The 16,735-nt window shown below is 45.9% G+C and overlaps 1 protein-coding gene across 1 annotated transcript in view; it reads left to right on the top strand.

Annotated features, from left to right (window-relative positions):
* Positions 1 to 16,183, top strand: part of mecp2 (methyl CpG binding protein 2) — a 70,688-nt gene extending 54,505 nt beyond the window's left edge. The window contains exons 2-3 of the mRNA XM_048526007.2: positions 3,676 to 4,014; positions 6,155 to 16,183. Of these exons, the coding sequence (XP_048381964.1) occupies positions 3,676 to 4,014; positions 6,155 to 7,223 (1,408 nt within the window). The 3' untranslated portion in view covers positions 7,224 to 16,183. The remainder of the gene's footprint in view (positions 1 to 3,675; positions 4,015 to 6,154) is intronic.
* The last annotated feature ends 552 nt before the right edge of the window (positions 16,184 to 16,735 follow it).

Below are 16,735 nucleotides of genomic sequence, written 5' to 3'. Positions count from 1 at the left end.
ACCACCCTACCACCCCACTTTCTGAAGAAGGGTCCTGACTTGAAATGTCAACTTTCCTGCTCCTCTGATGCTGCCTGACCTGCGTTACTCCAGCTCCACGCTGTTATCTTAGATCTATTAATTGACCCTGGTTTTCATTGAGTTCACTAATCTCTGACAAGAAACAATAAATGTTGAATCCCCTCTATCAGCATGACAGTACAAGGAAGGGGATTTATTGATATGGCCCTTAATTGTCAGCCGGTGCCTGAGGTTGTACAGTGTGCAGTGCGTGTAGGCTTCCACTTCCTGTGGTGTCTGTAGGTTGAAGCTTTGACTCTATCTTGTTTCATGGAGTATAACTGACTTGTCTAAGATTCTTCGCAGGAAATGGCAGCCCTGGTGCAATGGACTCTGCCCCTTCAGCGGAAGAGGGGGAAATTGGAAGGAGTGAGTGATGTTTACTTGGAGGAGCTGGGGGCCATTGGAAAAACATGAATAGTTATCAGACAGAATTGTTTTTCTCTTGGTGGTCAGCATTGCTTAGGCTTGTGTGACTCATTTAATTTCCGTCGTAAAACTGCGTTTCCTCTACAGAGCCTCGCCCCTTAATATAATGCACAGTTGTCTCGTTCCTGTTTGTCTTGTGTTCTTCTTAGGTAGCCTGCGGGTTATAGCATTGCACTGTTACTTTCTGGAGTATTACATGTGCATTTAATCCAAGGAAATGAATCCAAAGGTACCATTTTGTGGGCTGCAGTGTTCATCTAAATTGAACATGTTGATTTCTCGTAGAGTAATTTATCCCAGTTCTTGCGGGTGGGGAAGGAACAAAACCAGTTTCTGTATGGCTGCTCCTTCCTGGAACTGAGAATACAAGAACTAGGATCAGGAGGAGGTCATTCAGGCCCTCAAGTCTGTTTTGCCGTTCAATATGATAAGGTTTTATCTGTTCATGGCCTTGACTTTACTTTTCTGCTTGTTCCCATTAATGTCTGACCCTGCTAAGGCAGTTTAACCTGTTGCCAAGGTATGACTAGTGTGACTGCAAGATAAGGGGACCCCTTTCGGACTTCTGAATTAGATGGAGGAATGAGGTGTAGTTTCTTAGTCAAAAGGGAATGGGCAGAACAACAGGAGCAATATTGACTTTCATGACGGGACTGAATGAGGTCTGAATCATTCAGCAACTGCACAGACCAAGCAGTGTCTTTGTTCCCATTCAGTCTGTGGCCTATTGAAGGGGAACTACTGTTTGAATGTGTGCCTAATCCTGAAAGGACTGGATTTCCAGTCACTGTGCTGTTTAGATCAATACCTGCAGATAAAGTAGCATATTTGAGAAAAGTTCATCTCCTTGAGAGGTACTTAATGGTGTCAAATGTGATACAATAACTAAAAGAATCCTTTGTTGTATTTGTCGTCTTGTTATCCCTGCTTCTTTGTGGGGGTGCTTTAAGGTATGCTTGAATTCAGAGCTCAACATACAGAGGATCACAAGTGTGATTGTATTTTGTTTCAGAGTCTAAAAAGAAAGAGTGAGGGTTGTAGGAAATTGTACAACATTTGGATTAACCTGGAGTTGGCAGCTGTACTGTTGATGGCTTAACATCCACAATTTTGCATTTTTTTTTTCCTGTGTTCAGTTGTACTTGGAGTATGATTTGCTTTCTTCCCTTATGTTCTGTCTGTGTGAGATTTAGACAGGGGCCTTGTTGGGATGCCACTTAACCATGCACGGATTCTCCGTCCCCGTGGCACACATTCCAGGATTATATTCATTTGCTCACCTCCTGCTCCAAAACCTAAAACATGCCATGGTTGGCTGTAATACCTTGCCTGCCTTTTAGGCCAAGATAAGCCAATTTCCCTTAGTCTTAGTGGCTGAAGGTGCCTACCTCGGGTCTCAATAGGGGGTTGCTGCAGAATTGGAAATTGCAGTTTTAAACCCTTAAACCATTTTGGGAATTACCACATTTTATAGTCAACAGTCTGTTGGGAGCCCCTTCAAAAGAATCAGTTTAAATAATTTGTTTTATTCAGATGTTATTCTTCTGGCACTGTCGCAAGGACATGGCTTGGAGGGGTTGTTGAGCCAGCTGGCATGGAGGAGAGAAGTGAATTAAAGTGTAAACAATGGGACCACTGTGTAGAAAATTTTGTTCAGCCCTCTTACCCCATCTGAGCCTAGCATGTGCCCCCCCCAGGCAGCAAGTGAGATATATAATTGAAAATCTCAGCTTAAAACAAAATGGCTCACTGCCAACTTCTCAAGTAACTAGGGATGGAAACTCATACAGGTATTTCTTCTATAACACAATAGATGCGATTTTGTGTGACCTCGTGCTGTAGAAAAGTGCACTATAGAAAATTGCATTATAGGGAAATTGTGATACCAGTACAGCAGAAAGTTTGCATTATCCAAACAGCATCCACTATTCATCAATAGTGTTACAGCCAATTTGCATTAATGAAACACGCGATACATTAGAGCTACCTGTACTGGCCTTGCCAGAAAAAGTTCTTTTTAAAAAAAAATACGAAAAGGAAAGGTGCGACCAGCAATTTTATAGTTGTTTAACCACCTTGTGTAATCTTTAAATTCTTTGCAGCTGATATACTGTATCTTTTGAGTTGTAGTCACTGTCAGATTGCAGCACCCAATGCAACAAGATCTCACCAGCAACAATGTGCGTAACATCCAGATAATCTGTTTTCAAGTTTTTGGGATGTCTCTGAGCCCTCATCCTCATTAAATCTGTTTCTGTTACTGCAGGTCTCATCTGCCTTGCTAAATATTTCTGGCATTTCCTATATATATATTTGAGATATCCAGCATTTTACAGTTATTATTTTCTATATTTTCATGGCCTAGTGAGTTGCTTTTATTTTGAACAATCACATTGCTGTGGGTCTGAAGTCACAGTCCACACTGGATAAGGATGGCAGATTCCCTGTGCCCAAATGAACCAGAGGAATTTTACAGCAATCGATCAAAGTTTCAATTCCAGATTCATTAATTCAATCTAAATTCCATCAGCTTCCATGGTGAGATTTGAATTTGTGTCCCTTGAACATTGGCCTTCTTATTTATTTCACTTATATCTGGAACGTAGGCATCGCTGGTTGCTTGGCCAACATTTATTACCCATCCCCAGTTGACCTGTCAGATGATGGTGGTAATGTGCCTTCTTCAGCCGCAGCAGTCCACACGTTATGGATTGACTCTCAATGCTGCTGGCAAGAGAGTTCCAGGACTTTGGCCCAGTGACACTGAAGGAATGCCAATTTATTTCTTAGTAAGGATGTGACTGGCTTGGAGGGAAATGTGCAGTCGTTGGTGTTCCCATGTGTCTGCTTCCTCTGTCCTTCTAGATGGAAGTGGTTATGAGTTTTGAAGGCGCTATCTAAGGATTGTTGGTGAATTTCTGCAGTGCATCCTATAGATAGTAGCAGCGGTATACACTGAACATTGGTGGTGTCCATGTGTTCTCTGGATTGGGATAAAGGGCATTGATGCCATGGGCAGATTACTGAGTTTGTCAGACAGCTGAATTGGGCAGCCTGCACTGGCTGGCTGTTTTGTCCTGTTAATGGTAGCTGTTTGGGGAAATCTGAAAGGATTAGTAAATTACATTTGCTCTTATTTTCTGTGTGTGGCAGCATATAGTTACTTTCTTTTCTTGAATATTGCAGCGAAGAGAAATCAGAGGACCACGAGCAGGCTGGGCAAAGGGAGAAGCTGCTGAAAGTGAAGAAACATAAGAAAAAGGAGGAGCGAGATGACGAGAAGCATCGAGAAGCCCAGCCCACAGAAGGCCTGGTCCCAGAGCCAGCAGATGGGAGCAAAGTTGAGACAGCAGAACACGAGGGAGCTGTCGCGGCCACCCCTTCCACTCCAAAGCCAAGGCGCTCTCTGATCAGAGACCGGGGCCCACTGTATGATGATCCAACGCTTCCTGAGGGCTGGACGCGGAAGTTAAAGCAGAGGAAATCGGGCCGTTCAGCGGGAAAGTACGACGTGTACATTATCAAGTAGGTGACTGTGAAAATTGTACTTCATCTGTTTCAAATGTGTTCATTGAACTGTCCTCTCGTGTCTGAGCATTTCTCATTATGGGATCTGGTTTGTTGTGACAGATCCCATCTGCTAAAAGTCTCATTTACTCTTCTGTTACCACCATATTTGACCATCCCTCTGTCCTGCTAGCTAAGTTCCCAAATTATGCCTGCTTCAAATTCAAACCAATCCCAACTCCCACCAAATCCTGCTCACACATCACCATTCTATGCTCACCAATCTCTGTTAGCTCCAGGTGCAGCAGCATCTGAGTTTTTACTGTTTTCGTTATGGATTTCAAATCCCAACCCATCTCTATAACATCCCCTAGTCCACTCACGGCAGCCACCCCCGCCTTTCTGTCACTCCTCCAGCCACTGCGCTCCTCGCTATCTCTCACTTGCTCCAGCCCCTGCGCCCTGCCCCATCTGTCACCTCCTCCAGCCCCCGTGGCCCCCCCCCCCATCTCTGTCACCTGCTCCAGCCCCCTGCTCCCCTCCCTGCACTTGTAATATTGTCCTAATTTTGTGTAACTCTTTACAACCCTTGAAAACTCTGCATTCCTCCAATTTCAGCCTTGCGGCTTCCATGTTTCCAGCACTCGCCATTGGTGGCCATGTCTTCAGCTACCTGGGACCCTGCACCCTAAAATTTCCTCCCTGCAATATTTCACCTGTCCTTGGATTCTGTGGACATTGCTTACTATCCCGTTGTGGAAACTTTCAGTCGCTGCTGGAACACCTTTTGTGGTTTAGGTATAAAATCATGTTTGATAATGCTCCTCTGTCACGCATTGGGGCAGTTTGTCAATGAAATCCGTCTGTTTGTTTTATCTCCTGCAAATTTGTGACTCAAAATGCAATTCACGACCCTGTGTACGTCGAAGTGCTAGAGACATCATGGCTAATTCTTACCTGACCAGGAGCGAGACTATCTGAATGACTGTCACATCCTTGACCTGGAGGCATTGATGCCTGCTGTCGAGATTCATCAGAGCAAGGATCAAATCTGTTCTCTTTCCTGGTCAGTGCAATCCTATGGCTTCCTGAACTTTCAGCGAAATCATCCAGAGTATTGTTTACCTGTGAGGTGTGTGAAAGAACTTTCTAAAAGACTGATATTTATCTAATTCATCAGCTATGCCTTTTACTGTAAAGTGAAACAAAAAATAAAGTGGTCAGGTTGTGTTAATCATGTATGGAACCCTGGCTGAACCATACTTAGAGCATTTACTTGGGTCCATATTATAGAAAGAAGGCAGGGAGGAGATTGCAGAAAGAGTGGCAAGGACATGACTAGAAAGGGCAGACTAGCTGGGTCTCATCTCATCAGGGTGGTGGTGGAGAAAAGAAGGCTGACATGTGGCCTGATTGAGGTCTATAACATGTGGAATTGGCTTTGAGAGTGTGGACACAGAGAGAATGTTTCCACCAGTGGGTGAGAGACTGTCGATATGAGTGATTCCCCTAGAAATCCAACTGGGAAATTGAGCAAACGTCCCTTTACCCAGATTGCAGTGAAAATGTGGAATGTGCTCCCTCAGAGTGGTTGAAGCAAAAAGAGTACGGGGAAGTGAGGCAAGTCCATTCAGGGAGAAATTATAGGAGTTTATGTTGGTGGGTTTGGACAACTGAGCTGTTTTGCCTACTTCCTGTGGCATCATGCTATTCATTCCTATTGGTTAAGAATGAAAATGAAAGCGGAATGAAAACCGAAAATGCAAAAATTATAAATGGAGAGAGAAGTGGTTAACATTTCACAGAAAATGACTGGGAGCCCATTTGATGCTTTAGACCAGGTCACGCGCTCTCTGTCAATCTCTCCTTCATCCCCATGCTTCGTTTCTCCCTCACTCAGCACCCTCTCGATCTCTCTGCATTAACCCACCTCAATTCCCCTCCCTCCCCCCACCGCACGTGAACCTCGTCGATCTCTCGAACGATCCTGTCTTACTGCTGACCGCCCAACTTCTTGGTGCCACTGTATGAAAGGCAAAGCTAGTGTCTGTCACTAGATGCTAAGATGTTACGTGACACTTTTTGCTTCCAAGTGCTTTTGCTGGGTATACATGTCACATCTCCATTTTAACAAGGTCTTTTGCTTTCTGTCCTTCAGCCCACAAGGAAAGGCATTCCGTTCCAAAGTGGAGCTCCTGGCGCACTTTGAAAAAGTCGGAGATACCACCCTTGACCCCAGCGACTTTGACTTCACGGTTACAGGCCGAGGGAGCCCCTCAAGAAGAGAGAAGAAACCGCCTAAAAAGCCAAAGAGCCCCAAGTCAACTGGTACTGGAAGAGGCCGGGGCAGGCCCAAAGGGAGTGGCAAAGACAAGAGGGTGCAGAAAGGCGGCCCGTCAAAGAGGCTGTCGGATAAAAGCGCGGCAAAGCTCCTGGTTAAAATGCCTTTCTCGGCTCCCCTGTTGCAGAAGGCCGAAGGAGCCACGTCTTCCACGGAGCAACTTCCGAAGGTGCGGAAAGGCGGACCTGGCAGGAAGAGGAAGTCTGAGGTTGAGCCCCAGGCTGTTCCAAAGAAGAGGGGCCGAAAGCCTGGTGGGGGCATTGTGGCACCGGCCGTGAAGAAGAAAATTATCAAGGAGTCTTCCATCAAGCCTGAAGAAGTGACTGTTTTGCCAATCAAAAAGAGGAATCTGGGGGAGGAGAGCTCCCCCCTGAAAAAGAGAAAAAGTACCCGCATCTTCGAGGAGGACACCAGCATACCGGTGGTGGGGAGCTCGGTGGTGAAGGAAGGCATCCAGCCTGAACAGTCAGTGACAGATGGTGGAGAGAAAAGTGGGAAAGGACAGAAAAGCATTAAAAGTGTAATTCACAAGGCGAGAGAGGGGAGCCCAAAAGGCAGGAGTATCAAGAAGGAGCCCCCTCATCCTGCTGACCCCAAGGATTCGGAGCCGAAGGAGGTGACTGCGCAAGAGGCGGAGAGCTCCAAGGACAGGAGGAGCCCCTCAGAACCCAAAGACTTGAGCGCAAGAGCGTGTATGGAGGAGAAGCCTCCACGGAGCAGACCTGAGGCCGACCTTCTTCCAAAGGAGCCCTCAAAGACTGAGCTCGCAGAGAAGGGCAAACTGAGAGGCGAGGGTGATCAGCGGGCTGTCATCTCGACTGTGCCGAGGCCAAGCAGAGAGGAGGCGGCAGATACCCGGGCGACTGTTTCGGAGAGAGTTAGCTGACTTTGATAGGAAGAAGGAAAAAAACATGAACGAGGCAGCTGTTGTTTCTTTTCCTCCTTTGTGAGTAGGGCTCTAACAAAGGCTTTCCAGAGCAGTGATGCTGAACCTCAAAGCTTATATGGGGCAAGATATAATTTCTGATTTCTTCCTTGAAGTGTTTGCATCTGTTAGGTGGTCAAATGTCAAGTCTGTCTTTGTATTTTGTTTGACTCTCGGAAAGATAGTGAGCGAGAGATCTCCCCCCTTTTCCCTGTATCCACTTCACTCATCCTCCTCTTCCTCCTTCCCTGTCACTGTTCTCACTTTAGGAGCAACAAAACAGCAAAAGCTCACCGTGCCTTGTGCAATAGGGCCACTGTAGAGCCCACCTTCAGTCCGTAGGGTGTCAGAGATTCCCACTCCAACCCCTCTAGTTTTCTGAGGCATTCTTGGAACTTCCCAGCCAGATTTCAGTTGTGTCTAATGTTGACCCCAAACCCGCAGAGTTCTGCTTTTCATTTTTGGGCAGGATAATGTTGGTGGGGCTTTGGGGTAGGAGGGGGTAGTCGTTGGTACACTGATGGTCTCATGCCCTGGAAACATCGTGTCACTAACCTCGCTCATTGTCACTTGCAGGGGGCCAACCAGTGCACCCAGTGTCAAATTGTTCCCATGTGTTGGCCCATTTTGTGACACCTTCTGTCTGTCTCTGCAATGTCCCAGTCAGAGAGGCAACTTGCCCCACTCTCTTGCTGGTTGGGTCGCTGAGTCATGGATGGTCTGTGGGGTGAATGACCTCCAGCCTCCCCCCTCGAGCCAATCTCATCCCTCCAACCTCAGTCGGGGAGACCCTGAAGGTCGAGGGTATGAGGAGCCACCCTCAGCTGTGTCAAGAAAGGGCTTTTTGCCTCTTAGTAACAAAGTGAGGACATGGGCGACGTCAGCTTGGGTGAGGTGGAAAAGTCGGTGGCCTAGGGCAGTCTGAACCCCTGTCGGTTTACACCCGCCTGCTCTGCTCCACTACCCCAAGTAAACCCAACTGTTTGTGCACGCACTGGCTTAACCTTCGGTGTTAGTAAGATTGCACACCATGTCCCTGGGTTATTGAAGCAAAGTGTATGATATGGTGAGACAGACAGCCTGGGATGGGGGAATGCTGACATCAGAATCACACCAGAGCCCTCTTCTAACCCAGAGCTGAAGGTGCTGCCTGTCAGTGCTGAACCAGGGTGGGAAAGTAGAAGGAGGATGGAGAGGAAACCCTATATATACTTATTGCCTCCTTGCGAGGAGCGGGGGGGGACCCTTACTGTGAACAGTTTATTCTCTCAATGGGCTAGGATACGTTCTGTGCTTATTAAAGGCCGGTGAGCTTTATGGGGGGGGTAGGGTTTGGGGAAGAGGGGCGTCCCATTTATTTTTCAACAGGTGGGCTTTCCCCAACGGGGACAATGGTGCAGCAAGCTTTCAAAGCATGGGCACCCACTTCTTCTCCTGACTTCTCACATGCTGCAGGTCTTTCCATGTCCCAACAACAGTGCACGTTTTCTTTAGAACCCAGCAGCACTTGAAACTGAACTCTGCTCCCTGCCAGTGAACTTGAATTCTGTTTGTCCGTTGAGCGTGTGCTGTCTGCACCCACACCCCATTCATTTCAAACTAAGTGTGGGCACTCTAGAAGTGAAATACCCTTCAGCCTTGATTTTAGAAATCTGAACTTGCTGCACTTCTGTCCCAGTTAGAAAAAAAAGTTGATTCTTCTAGTTTGTGTGTAGTGAGATTGATGGGGAAGGGGAGGGTGAGGGCAGAAATTTTTAAGAGGAAACAGTATCCAAACATGACCAACTTTTTTATCTTTACACAATTGCATATAGGACTGTATGGTTAGCAGAGTATTGTTGTCCTCGAGGTGGTGTTCTGTTTATTCATGCATTAGGCTATTGGTTTGTTACCACATGTCCGAGCAAGAGTAAGGCCCATGCTTCCGCTGTACAACGTGCAGGGGTGCAAACACTTGCTGCATCCTGGTGTTGGTACAACCGTTCTGGTTTCCACGTCCCACCTTTCCCACCAGCTGTCTGCTAGCATTGAATCTTATTCTTCCTGCTTGCACTGTCGACTAGAGGATTTTACAGTACTGTAAGCTGTCCTTTATATGGTGATATTATTTATATCTTAAGAATTTTGATTGTGTGTTATTTTTTAAAAAAGAGACAAAGTATGATTGGATCAGTGTGTCTGAAACATGCCAACGGCCTACGCTTCCAAACACTTGACTGGTCTCTCTAAAATGTTACCAGGAGCTCTTGCTGGCTAAAGAAAGCAATGATGCCTGCCTGCCCACTCCCACACCCTTGTCCTCTTAGCGATTCGTCTGAGTTGTCAAAGGAGGGTGAGGGAGCCAGGCTGGCATGGTGGGTATCAGCTTGCCAGTCTTGGATCGCAAGCTTCGCCATCTCATGATAAAATTTAACAGAATTCTGTTCCTCTTCTGGGATTTTCTTCTTTCTCTTTCTCCCTCCCCCACCTCACTTCCCACCCCCACTCCCCCATCCCACTCTCTTCCCCCTTCCTCCCTCATCCACCCCATTCTCCCCCACTCCCCAACTGGTGTCTCTTTCTCTTTCTCTCTGCCTCTTGCATTTTTGTCTTCATTGGGTGATGGTGGAGGATTAGGATGTGAATAGTCCAGTCCCACTAAGGACTGATGACTACTGCTTAGAAGCATCTGCCCAGAGTATAAATTTTTGACCAGGGTGCACAGAAAGGAGACTCTAAATTTAAGAGAAAGGGAACTGACGCATACCTGATACTTGGAAAGAATCATACCTTACAAGATTGTGTATGTTCGTCGGACAGTAGCAAAGGTATCTATGTCATGCTGCCTCCTTGCTTGACCACAGCATTCGTGGTCAGCAGCCCTGCACTGTGCTCCTTTGTCAGAGTTACAGATGTTTATTGAAGGAGCACAGCATACAAATTAGCAACCAAATCAGATGTTTTAATGTATCACTCTGGGAGCTTTTCCCTTCCTTTTCCTCCTCTCTAACCCATGTCTCCCCACTCACCCTAGCTGCAGTGCATTGCAGTGGAACTGCTGAATGTGTATCTAAGGCTCCCTTGCAACCCCACCCAAATTAATGACAGAGCATGGTAAGAGATAGATGTAACAAGAGGTGTGGTCACTCAATGCTGCCAGCTGCATAGTGTCAGAGATGATAATGTGGGGCTAAGATGACTGAGTTTTGGATTTACCTGCTTGCTGGTGTTGACTGTGCAGTGGATTTGAACTCCATGTGGCAAGAAGGAACAGGTTGTTTTAGGTGCAGTGGTTCCCTGAGACTGGCGATGCAGCTGATGTCCTCTGTAGCCTGAGGCTGCAGCCTGTATTTTTCAGTAAGAAAGAGTCAAATTGCACAGTGTATACTTTCCAGGTATCCCAGCAGTGGCATGTAAGTGCTGAGCTAACCACTGTGTAGGCCCTGTCATGCCTTACTTCAACTTGCAAGGCTGGGCTGGTGGGCAGGAGTGAGGACTGCATTTAGCAGCGAAAACTACATTGTCTGACCTACCAGCGAGGAGAGAGAATTTGTGCTCCCCCATCCCCATGCCAGGCCTTCAGGCAAAAGTGTGCAAGGAGAACAGTAACCCATAAAATCTAAATGGTCCCTTTCACAGGGCAGCATTCAAAGTCTGTCGTTTTGATCTTTGAAACTGCACTGACTGTTACATGGGCTGTAGCAGTCCCATGATGTGAATGACCAACTCATTGTGAGGTTTTTTTTGGTGTAGTGATGATGTTTGAGTTGTGGAATGTGGTTCTATGCCAATGCGGAGCTCTTCCAGCTAGTGGCTCTTGGATCTTTAACAGCAACCCTAACCAAGCAGACTGTGCCTTGATATCTGTGACCTGATTCTCTTTCCCCTTCCCCAGCCCTTCCAGCCAAGTTACAATTGAGCACTTTTATTTGAGCTTCCTTTTAGCACCTTACAATGCACTAAATTGCACCAAAAGGCATATTTATATCTATTGTAAATGTGAACGTGCATATCACAATGTTACTGATCCATTACCTACTTAGTGGTCTTCAGTAATGAAACCAACGTCCCTCCACTGAGCAGTGGCCCCACATACACTCATCTTTCAGAAGAGAAAACCCCTGTAGGGATGTGGTTGAATTTGTGTTTTAGTATGGGTGCTGTTGCTGAGCTCATGACAGAGCAGTGCTTCTGTTCTGCCTTTGTGGCAAGGGACAGTTGGCTGTGCTTTTGTGCAAAATTTCACAGCCTTGGCCAAGCACTTTGTGGGCATTTGCAAGGACTTTTGCTTTTGTTTCTCAATTGTTTTACCACTCACTTCTGACTCCAATCTCGTAATCCTCCCAAGAACTCATAAATAGGGCGTTGACTTATGTTAGGTTTCCTCCATGCCCACACTGCATTCTGGCACCAATAAACAGCAGAAGTGTGAATAGCCTGACAATCTTACAAGAAACTAACAGTTGGACACTGAACAAAAACCCACAAGGAAATTTCCACAAGATGTTGTAGCCACTACCTACAATGAGCTGACGCTACTTTGTTTCCTGCTGCCCCTGCATAATGGAGGATGGGATCCAGGAATAACTAGACTCTAGTTTTGGCCATTTCCTCCAGTTTACAGCAATTTAGCGAGTCATTTAATTGCAGCCCACGGCCTAGTATGAAGTCCGTAGGCTGCATGGAAGGAAAGCACTTGATAATATGAGTACTGTATTGATGAGAGCACTGGCAGAGGAAGAAAGAATCTAATTGATGTTTTGCAAAAGAAGAAGCGTGGAAATTCCTAATGTTTAATAAAGTGATGGGTCGTTATTCTTTAGTGTCCTCTGTGTGTTGAAATGTGTAGGCCAATCTGTGGTGCCTTATGCATGACAAACAGTTCAAATTTTCAGATTTGCCTGGGGACTGAAGCAATCTGGTGCCATGACCTTGGTGAATTTAGGCGACGACTATATCTTAGTGCATTTAAAACTCTGTAACATGAAAATTTCATCATGTTTTGTTCAGTGTCCAGCTGTTAGTTTCTTGCAGTATTTTTTGGCATCGACCTATTCCCACTTATGATGTTCACTGATGCCAGAATGCATTGGTGGGGTGGGGGAAAGGTGGAAATTGCACATCAATCAACTCCCTGTTTGTGAGTTTCTTGCAGACTGCTCCCACTGTCACCTGCACCCTAATGCCCCCGGCTCAAAGTTCTTGTGCTGGCAGTGACAGACCTGTTGCTGTCAGTAACCTGCAACCAAATGCCACCTAGCTCAAAATTATCTTCCTCCCCTGTTCTGGGCTGACATGATCAGATTGTGGCATCTTCCCTAGCCAAAGATAGAGACTGGTACAGGCCTGACCAATTTGGAGGGATACTCGAGATTGGGGAGCTGCGTTTTGCCCAGTTTAGAATCAAACCCAGATAGTCTGGGCCTGGGTGTGTTTTGTGCTGATGCAGAAGTTGAGATTATAGATCTCTGTTTTTCACTCAGGTGCCTTTAAGAGCAGGAGAAGAAGGAAGCAAATGCTGACTGGGGTACAGTGATTATCACCCCTTGTTGTAACTGTCTGACGGTTCCTAGAAACTGGCTGCTGTAATTTGCATATTGTACAACAGCCAGACAGTGTTTTTAGACAGGCTTTCCATCTGCCAGCCCTTCCACTGTAAAAGCTTGTGTTCTGCATGAGAGACCACTTCAAATTGCCTTGTGACATCAGGACTGATAATTACTCAATGGTTGTTTGCAACCAATGCGTACTGCAGTCTGTTGCATGCAGGTGTTTTCCTCATTGTCACAGAACACTAAACTTATAATCAGAATAGAGGGCCAAATCCTGCTTCTGTTGCAGCTAGGATTACTTGTTACAGATTGTACTTGAAGCCTCTGTGACAAAAAAACTGGGTATTTTGGGTGGCTGAGGTAGTGGGAGCATAGTCTGCTGGTTTTCTGGAGGCCAATGTCATCCATTGGTGTTTCCAACACTCTGGCATTGTTTTTCAATGAGTCACAATCTCCATCTTGGTGCCACTTTGCACCAGGTACCCTCGCGTGCCCCTGTGTGCCATTGCGTCCAACTGCTGTAGGTGGTTCGGGGGACTTGATTGAGCAGCTGTGCCACTGTGTCTCAGTGAGTTCCTTCATTTGCTCGCTCTTGCGCGCGCATGCACACATCTATCCCTTCCTGGGGAACGGAGGAAATTGCAGTGATTTTTATTTTATCTGCACCCCTCTAAGAAAGGTGACCAAGCCTAGTGAGTCTGCAGTAAAAAGTCAAAATTTTCTTCCAGTTGTCTGTTAGCAGAGTTAGGGGCTGGGATGGAGCAATAAGGATTAACCAAGTTAAACCTCAGATTGTTAGTATTTGGAGTCACGGAAGAAATTCCATTTTTCCCTTCTGATCTCATCTGTGAAACAGAAGTACATAGGCAGTGATCTGAACCTCTCATGCTCCTTTCTAGGTGCTGTCTCAGAATGGTTTGCATCCTTGCTGATATTTGGCACATTGATTTGACTTTATTTCTTCAATTGAGTGTTCAAAATGCAGTTCACTGCAGTAGCAGAGGCTCCGTAAGTGTCGGGAGGTAGATAGCGATGTGACTGAGAAGTTCCAAAAGGAAATGTGATACAGCTCCTGCACTGGTCCATCTGTCCACTCTGTCCTAACATGCAGTGAGAGGACCTTTCAACTTGATGCCACTTTGCAGGCTCACTGATTTAAGAGCCTTTCCATTGTAAAGAACTTTATGTATGGGCATTCCTATCCCAGTTGTTAATCCTAATTGTGAAGAGGTATCTGTACACTCATCAACAAAAGCCACAGGAAGAGGGGAATGAGCATTTAATCCCAACCGTCCATTCCCCCCCCCCACCCCCTCAACTTCCCAGTCCCTGTCCCTGTGTAGTACCAGTTTTTGGGAGGTCCCGTGTAGCAACAACTTGTATTCTTATTTAGCACCTTCAGTGTAGTCAAACCATCACAGCATGCATGCAACTTTATCTTAAAAGCCCCACTTCCTTTGTCAAGTCCAGGATTCAAACAAGTGCATTTTCAGCTGGAGTGAAAAGAATCAGTTGTTTAAAACGGCAATAGATAAAGGCTTCAGATCATGCAAGTGTGTTTCGCTAGGTTACGCTCCAAGGATTTGGGTAAGGGGGAAGAGGCAGGTTTTATCCTAGATACATGATATCCTTCATCTTCCACTGCCTTTTCCCCTCTCCCTCACCCCCCTTCAACCCTTGTCCCTGATGGAGGCAGCAGAGTGAGCTCAATCCTGGCCCTGTGTTACTCCCAGCTCTCAATCTGCCTGGTGAAATGTTGGGGTTGGTTTCTCTCCATGGGTTGAAGGCAGCCAAGTTCCACTCCAGTAGCTGTGAGTTTGTGTTTATGTCTCCACCCTCGCCACCTTTCTGTCCTCTCTGTCCTTTTATGAAGCTGCAGCCCTGCTCTGTTTCTGCTTGTCTCCTCAAGGAAAGCCTTTCACTGCATCGCAGTGCCTCTTGTTAACAGCCCTTCCCAACAGTTGGATGAACAACTGCAAAGTATCCAAATGACCGAAGCAGTGTGGTAAGGATCTGCCAGAAAGCATTTTCTAGTCTGCACTCCCAACACGTTTGTTCTTGTGTGTATTGTCAGTGACTAGACTCTTCCTGTAAACGAATAGCCAGTAACACCTAGGTTTAACCCGTGGGTCTTTTATTCTGTAGAATAACGCTTTTGTTTTTGCACGAAAATAGAGAAAACAAGTTTATATTTTTTTTAAAAAAAGCATTTAAAAAAATCATAATTGTAAAACTGTTCTGCTTGTGACTCCTCCGAAATGTTTCAGTAAACAGAAATATAAATTATATTCTATATAATTGTTGCTTTTACATTGTTCACCCTTAACCATCACCTAGGTAACTCCGTCGATGTGCTGGTGGTTTTTTTTTAGTTAAAACAAAGTTATTTTAAACAAAAAAGAATACATAAATTTAAATCAGCGTTCCAGTGCTTATGTGTTGACATTTGCCCGGTAGAAAATTGAGATATGTGAATTTAACCCAGCTTCCCCTCTGTCCTCACCTGAAAATTAAAGGGGCACAGAGTTGGAGCGGGGTGGGTGTGTGTGTGGCGGCAGATCTTGTGAAGAAAAGAAACGGGGTGGCGGGGTGGAGACTAAATTAGTGGCAGTTAGAGAGAAAGGGGCTGAGAAGGGGACTTGTACGTCGGGATTTGGGGGTGCAAATGTGGCAGCCACACAGTTTGGCAAAGCGTTTCCGTAAATTCAGTGACCACGGCCAATTCTTAGCCGTTAATGTGTGTGTGTGCTGATCTGTTTTTTAATTATTTTAAATAGATAATCCGTTTGTCCGGTAAGGATTGACCGGTTGGGGGACCACCTGGTTTATATTTTTTACATTTTAGTAATATATAGAATATATAAAGCTTCCTATAGAATATAAACATATAGTTTCCTATAGAATATACATGTATAGTTACTTAATAGATTCTAGCTCAGTGCTTCCTTTTTCTCTTGTACTGTCCAATTACCGTGATTATCAATGCCGGGCCTGTCGCTTGTCTGTTGGCTCGAGTATTCCTGAAAGCTCTTCCTCGTTTAATGACACTACAGTGCTGGAGCATTGGTTGTGCTAACTGTGTGGAAGCCCTGTTTATTCAGCAGGCTGTAGGGACTGCTGTACGTAATCATGGACTCCCTGTCTGTTCAGTGAGGTAGAAGCTTTAATGCTCACTGTGTAACCATGTCGACATTCCTGCTCAGCCCGGGGCAGGGTCTCGTCTGTGATAATGTTGTTTCTGTTTGTTGCCAGGGTAGTAGTGGGTAGGATGGGTGGTGTAGGGAACTGAAGCCCAATCACTGTGTGACAGTATTGGAGTTCTTGTTTGTTCAGCAGGGCAAGGATTGCTCACTGTGTAACTCTGTGTGTGTGTGTGTGTGTGTGTGTGTGTGTGTGTGTGGGGGGGGGGGGTGGGGTGGGTGGGTGGGATGGGATGGGGGGGGTGGGGGTAGAGTCTGTTTTATTCAGCAGTGTAAAAAAAAAAGTTGCTCACTGTGCTGTGTAATGGTATGGAGTTCTTGTTTATTTGGCAGGGTAAGGGTCACTTTCACTGTGTAACTGTATGGGATGGGGGTGGCAGGCTAAGGGTTCAAATTACTGTGCAGACTGATCGGTCTTCTCTCATTTGCCTTCCAAGTGATTCTTGAATGTGGCTACCATGACTCTCGGCACGTTTGATGAACTGATGTGGTCTCCCGTCACTGTCGAAACGCAAATAAAAACTTCCGAGTCCTTCAATTTTAACTATTTGTAAGAGTTTTACTTTGGCAGTGAAATGAAGTTACATCTTTCTTTTAAACTTCCTTGACCACAAACTTCCAGCCCTTGGTCAAAGACCCAGTATGCAGAAACATACGGCACCTTTAAACTCCAGGGCAGACCAATGTGCTGGCACCTTATCTTACCCTATCTCCTGGTGACTGATGGTGACGGATGCGGGGT

Source organism: Stegostoma tigrinum, chromosome 49, assembly GCF_030684315.1.
Source record: "Stegostoma tigrinum isolate sSteTig4 chromosome 49, sSteTig4.hap1, whole genome shotgun sequence".
NCBI classification, from domain to species: Eukaryota; Metazoa; Chordata; class Chondrichthyes; order Orectolobiformes; family Stegostomatidae; genus Stegostoma; species Stegostoma tigrinum.
The sequence above is the reverse complement of the archived record's forward strand: the minus strand, read 5'-3'. Positions and strand labels throughout refer to the sequence as shown.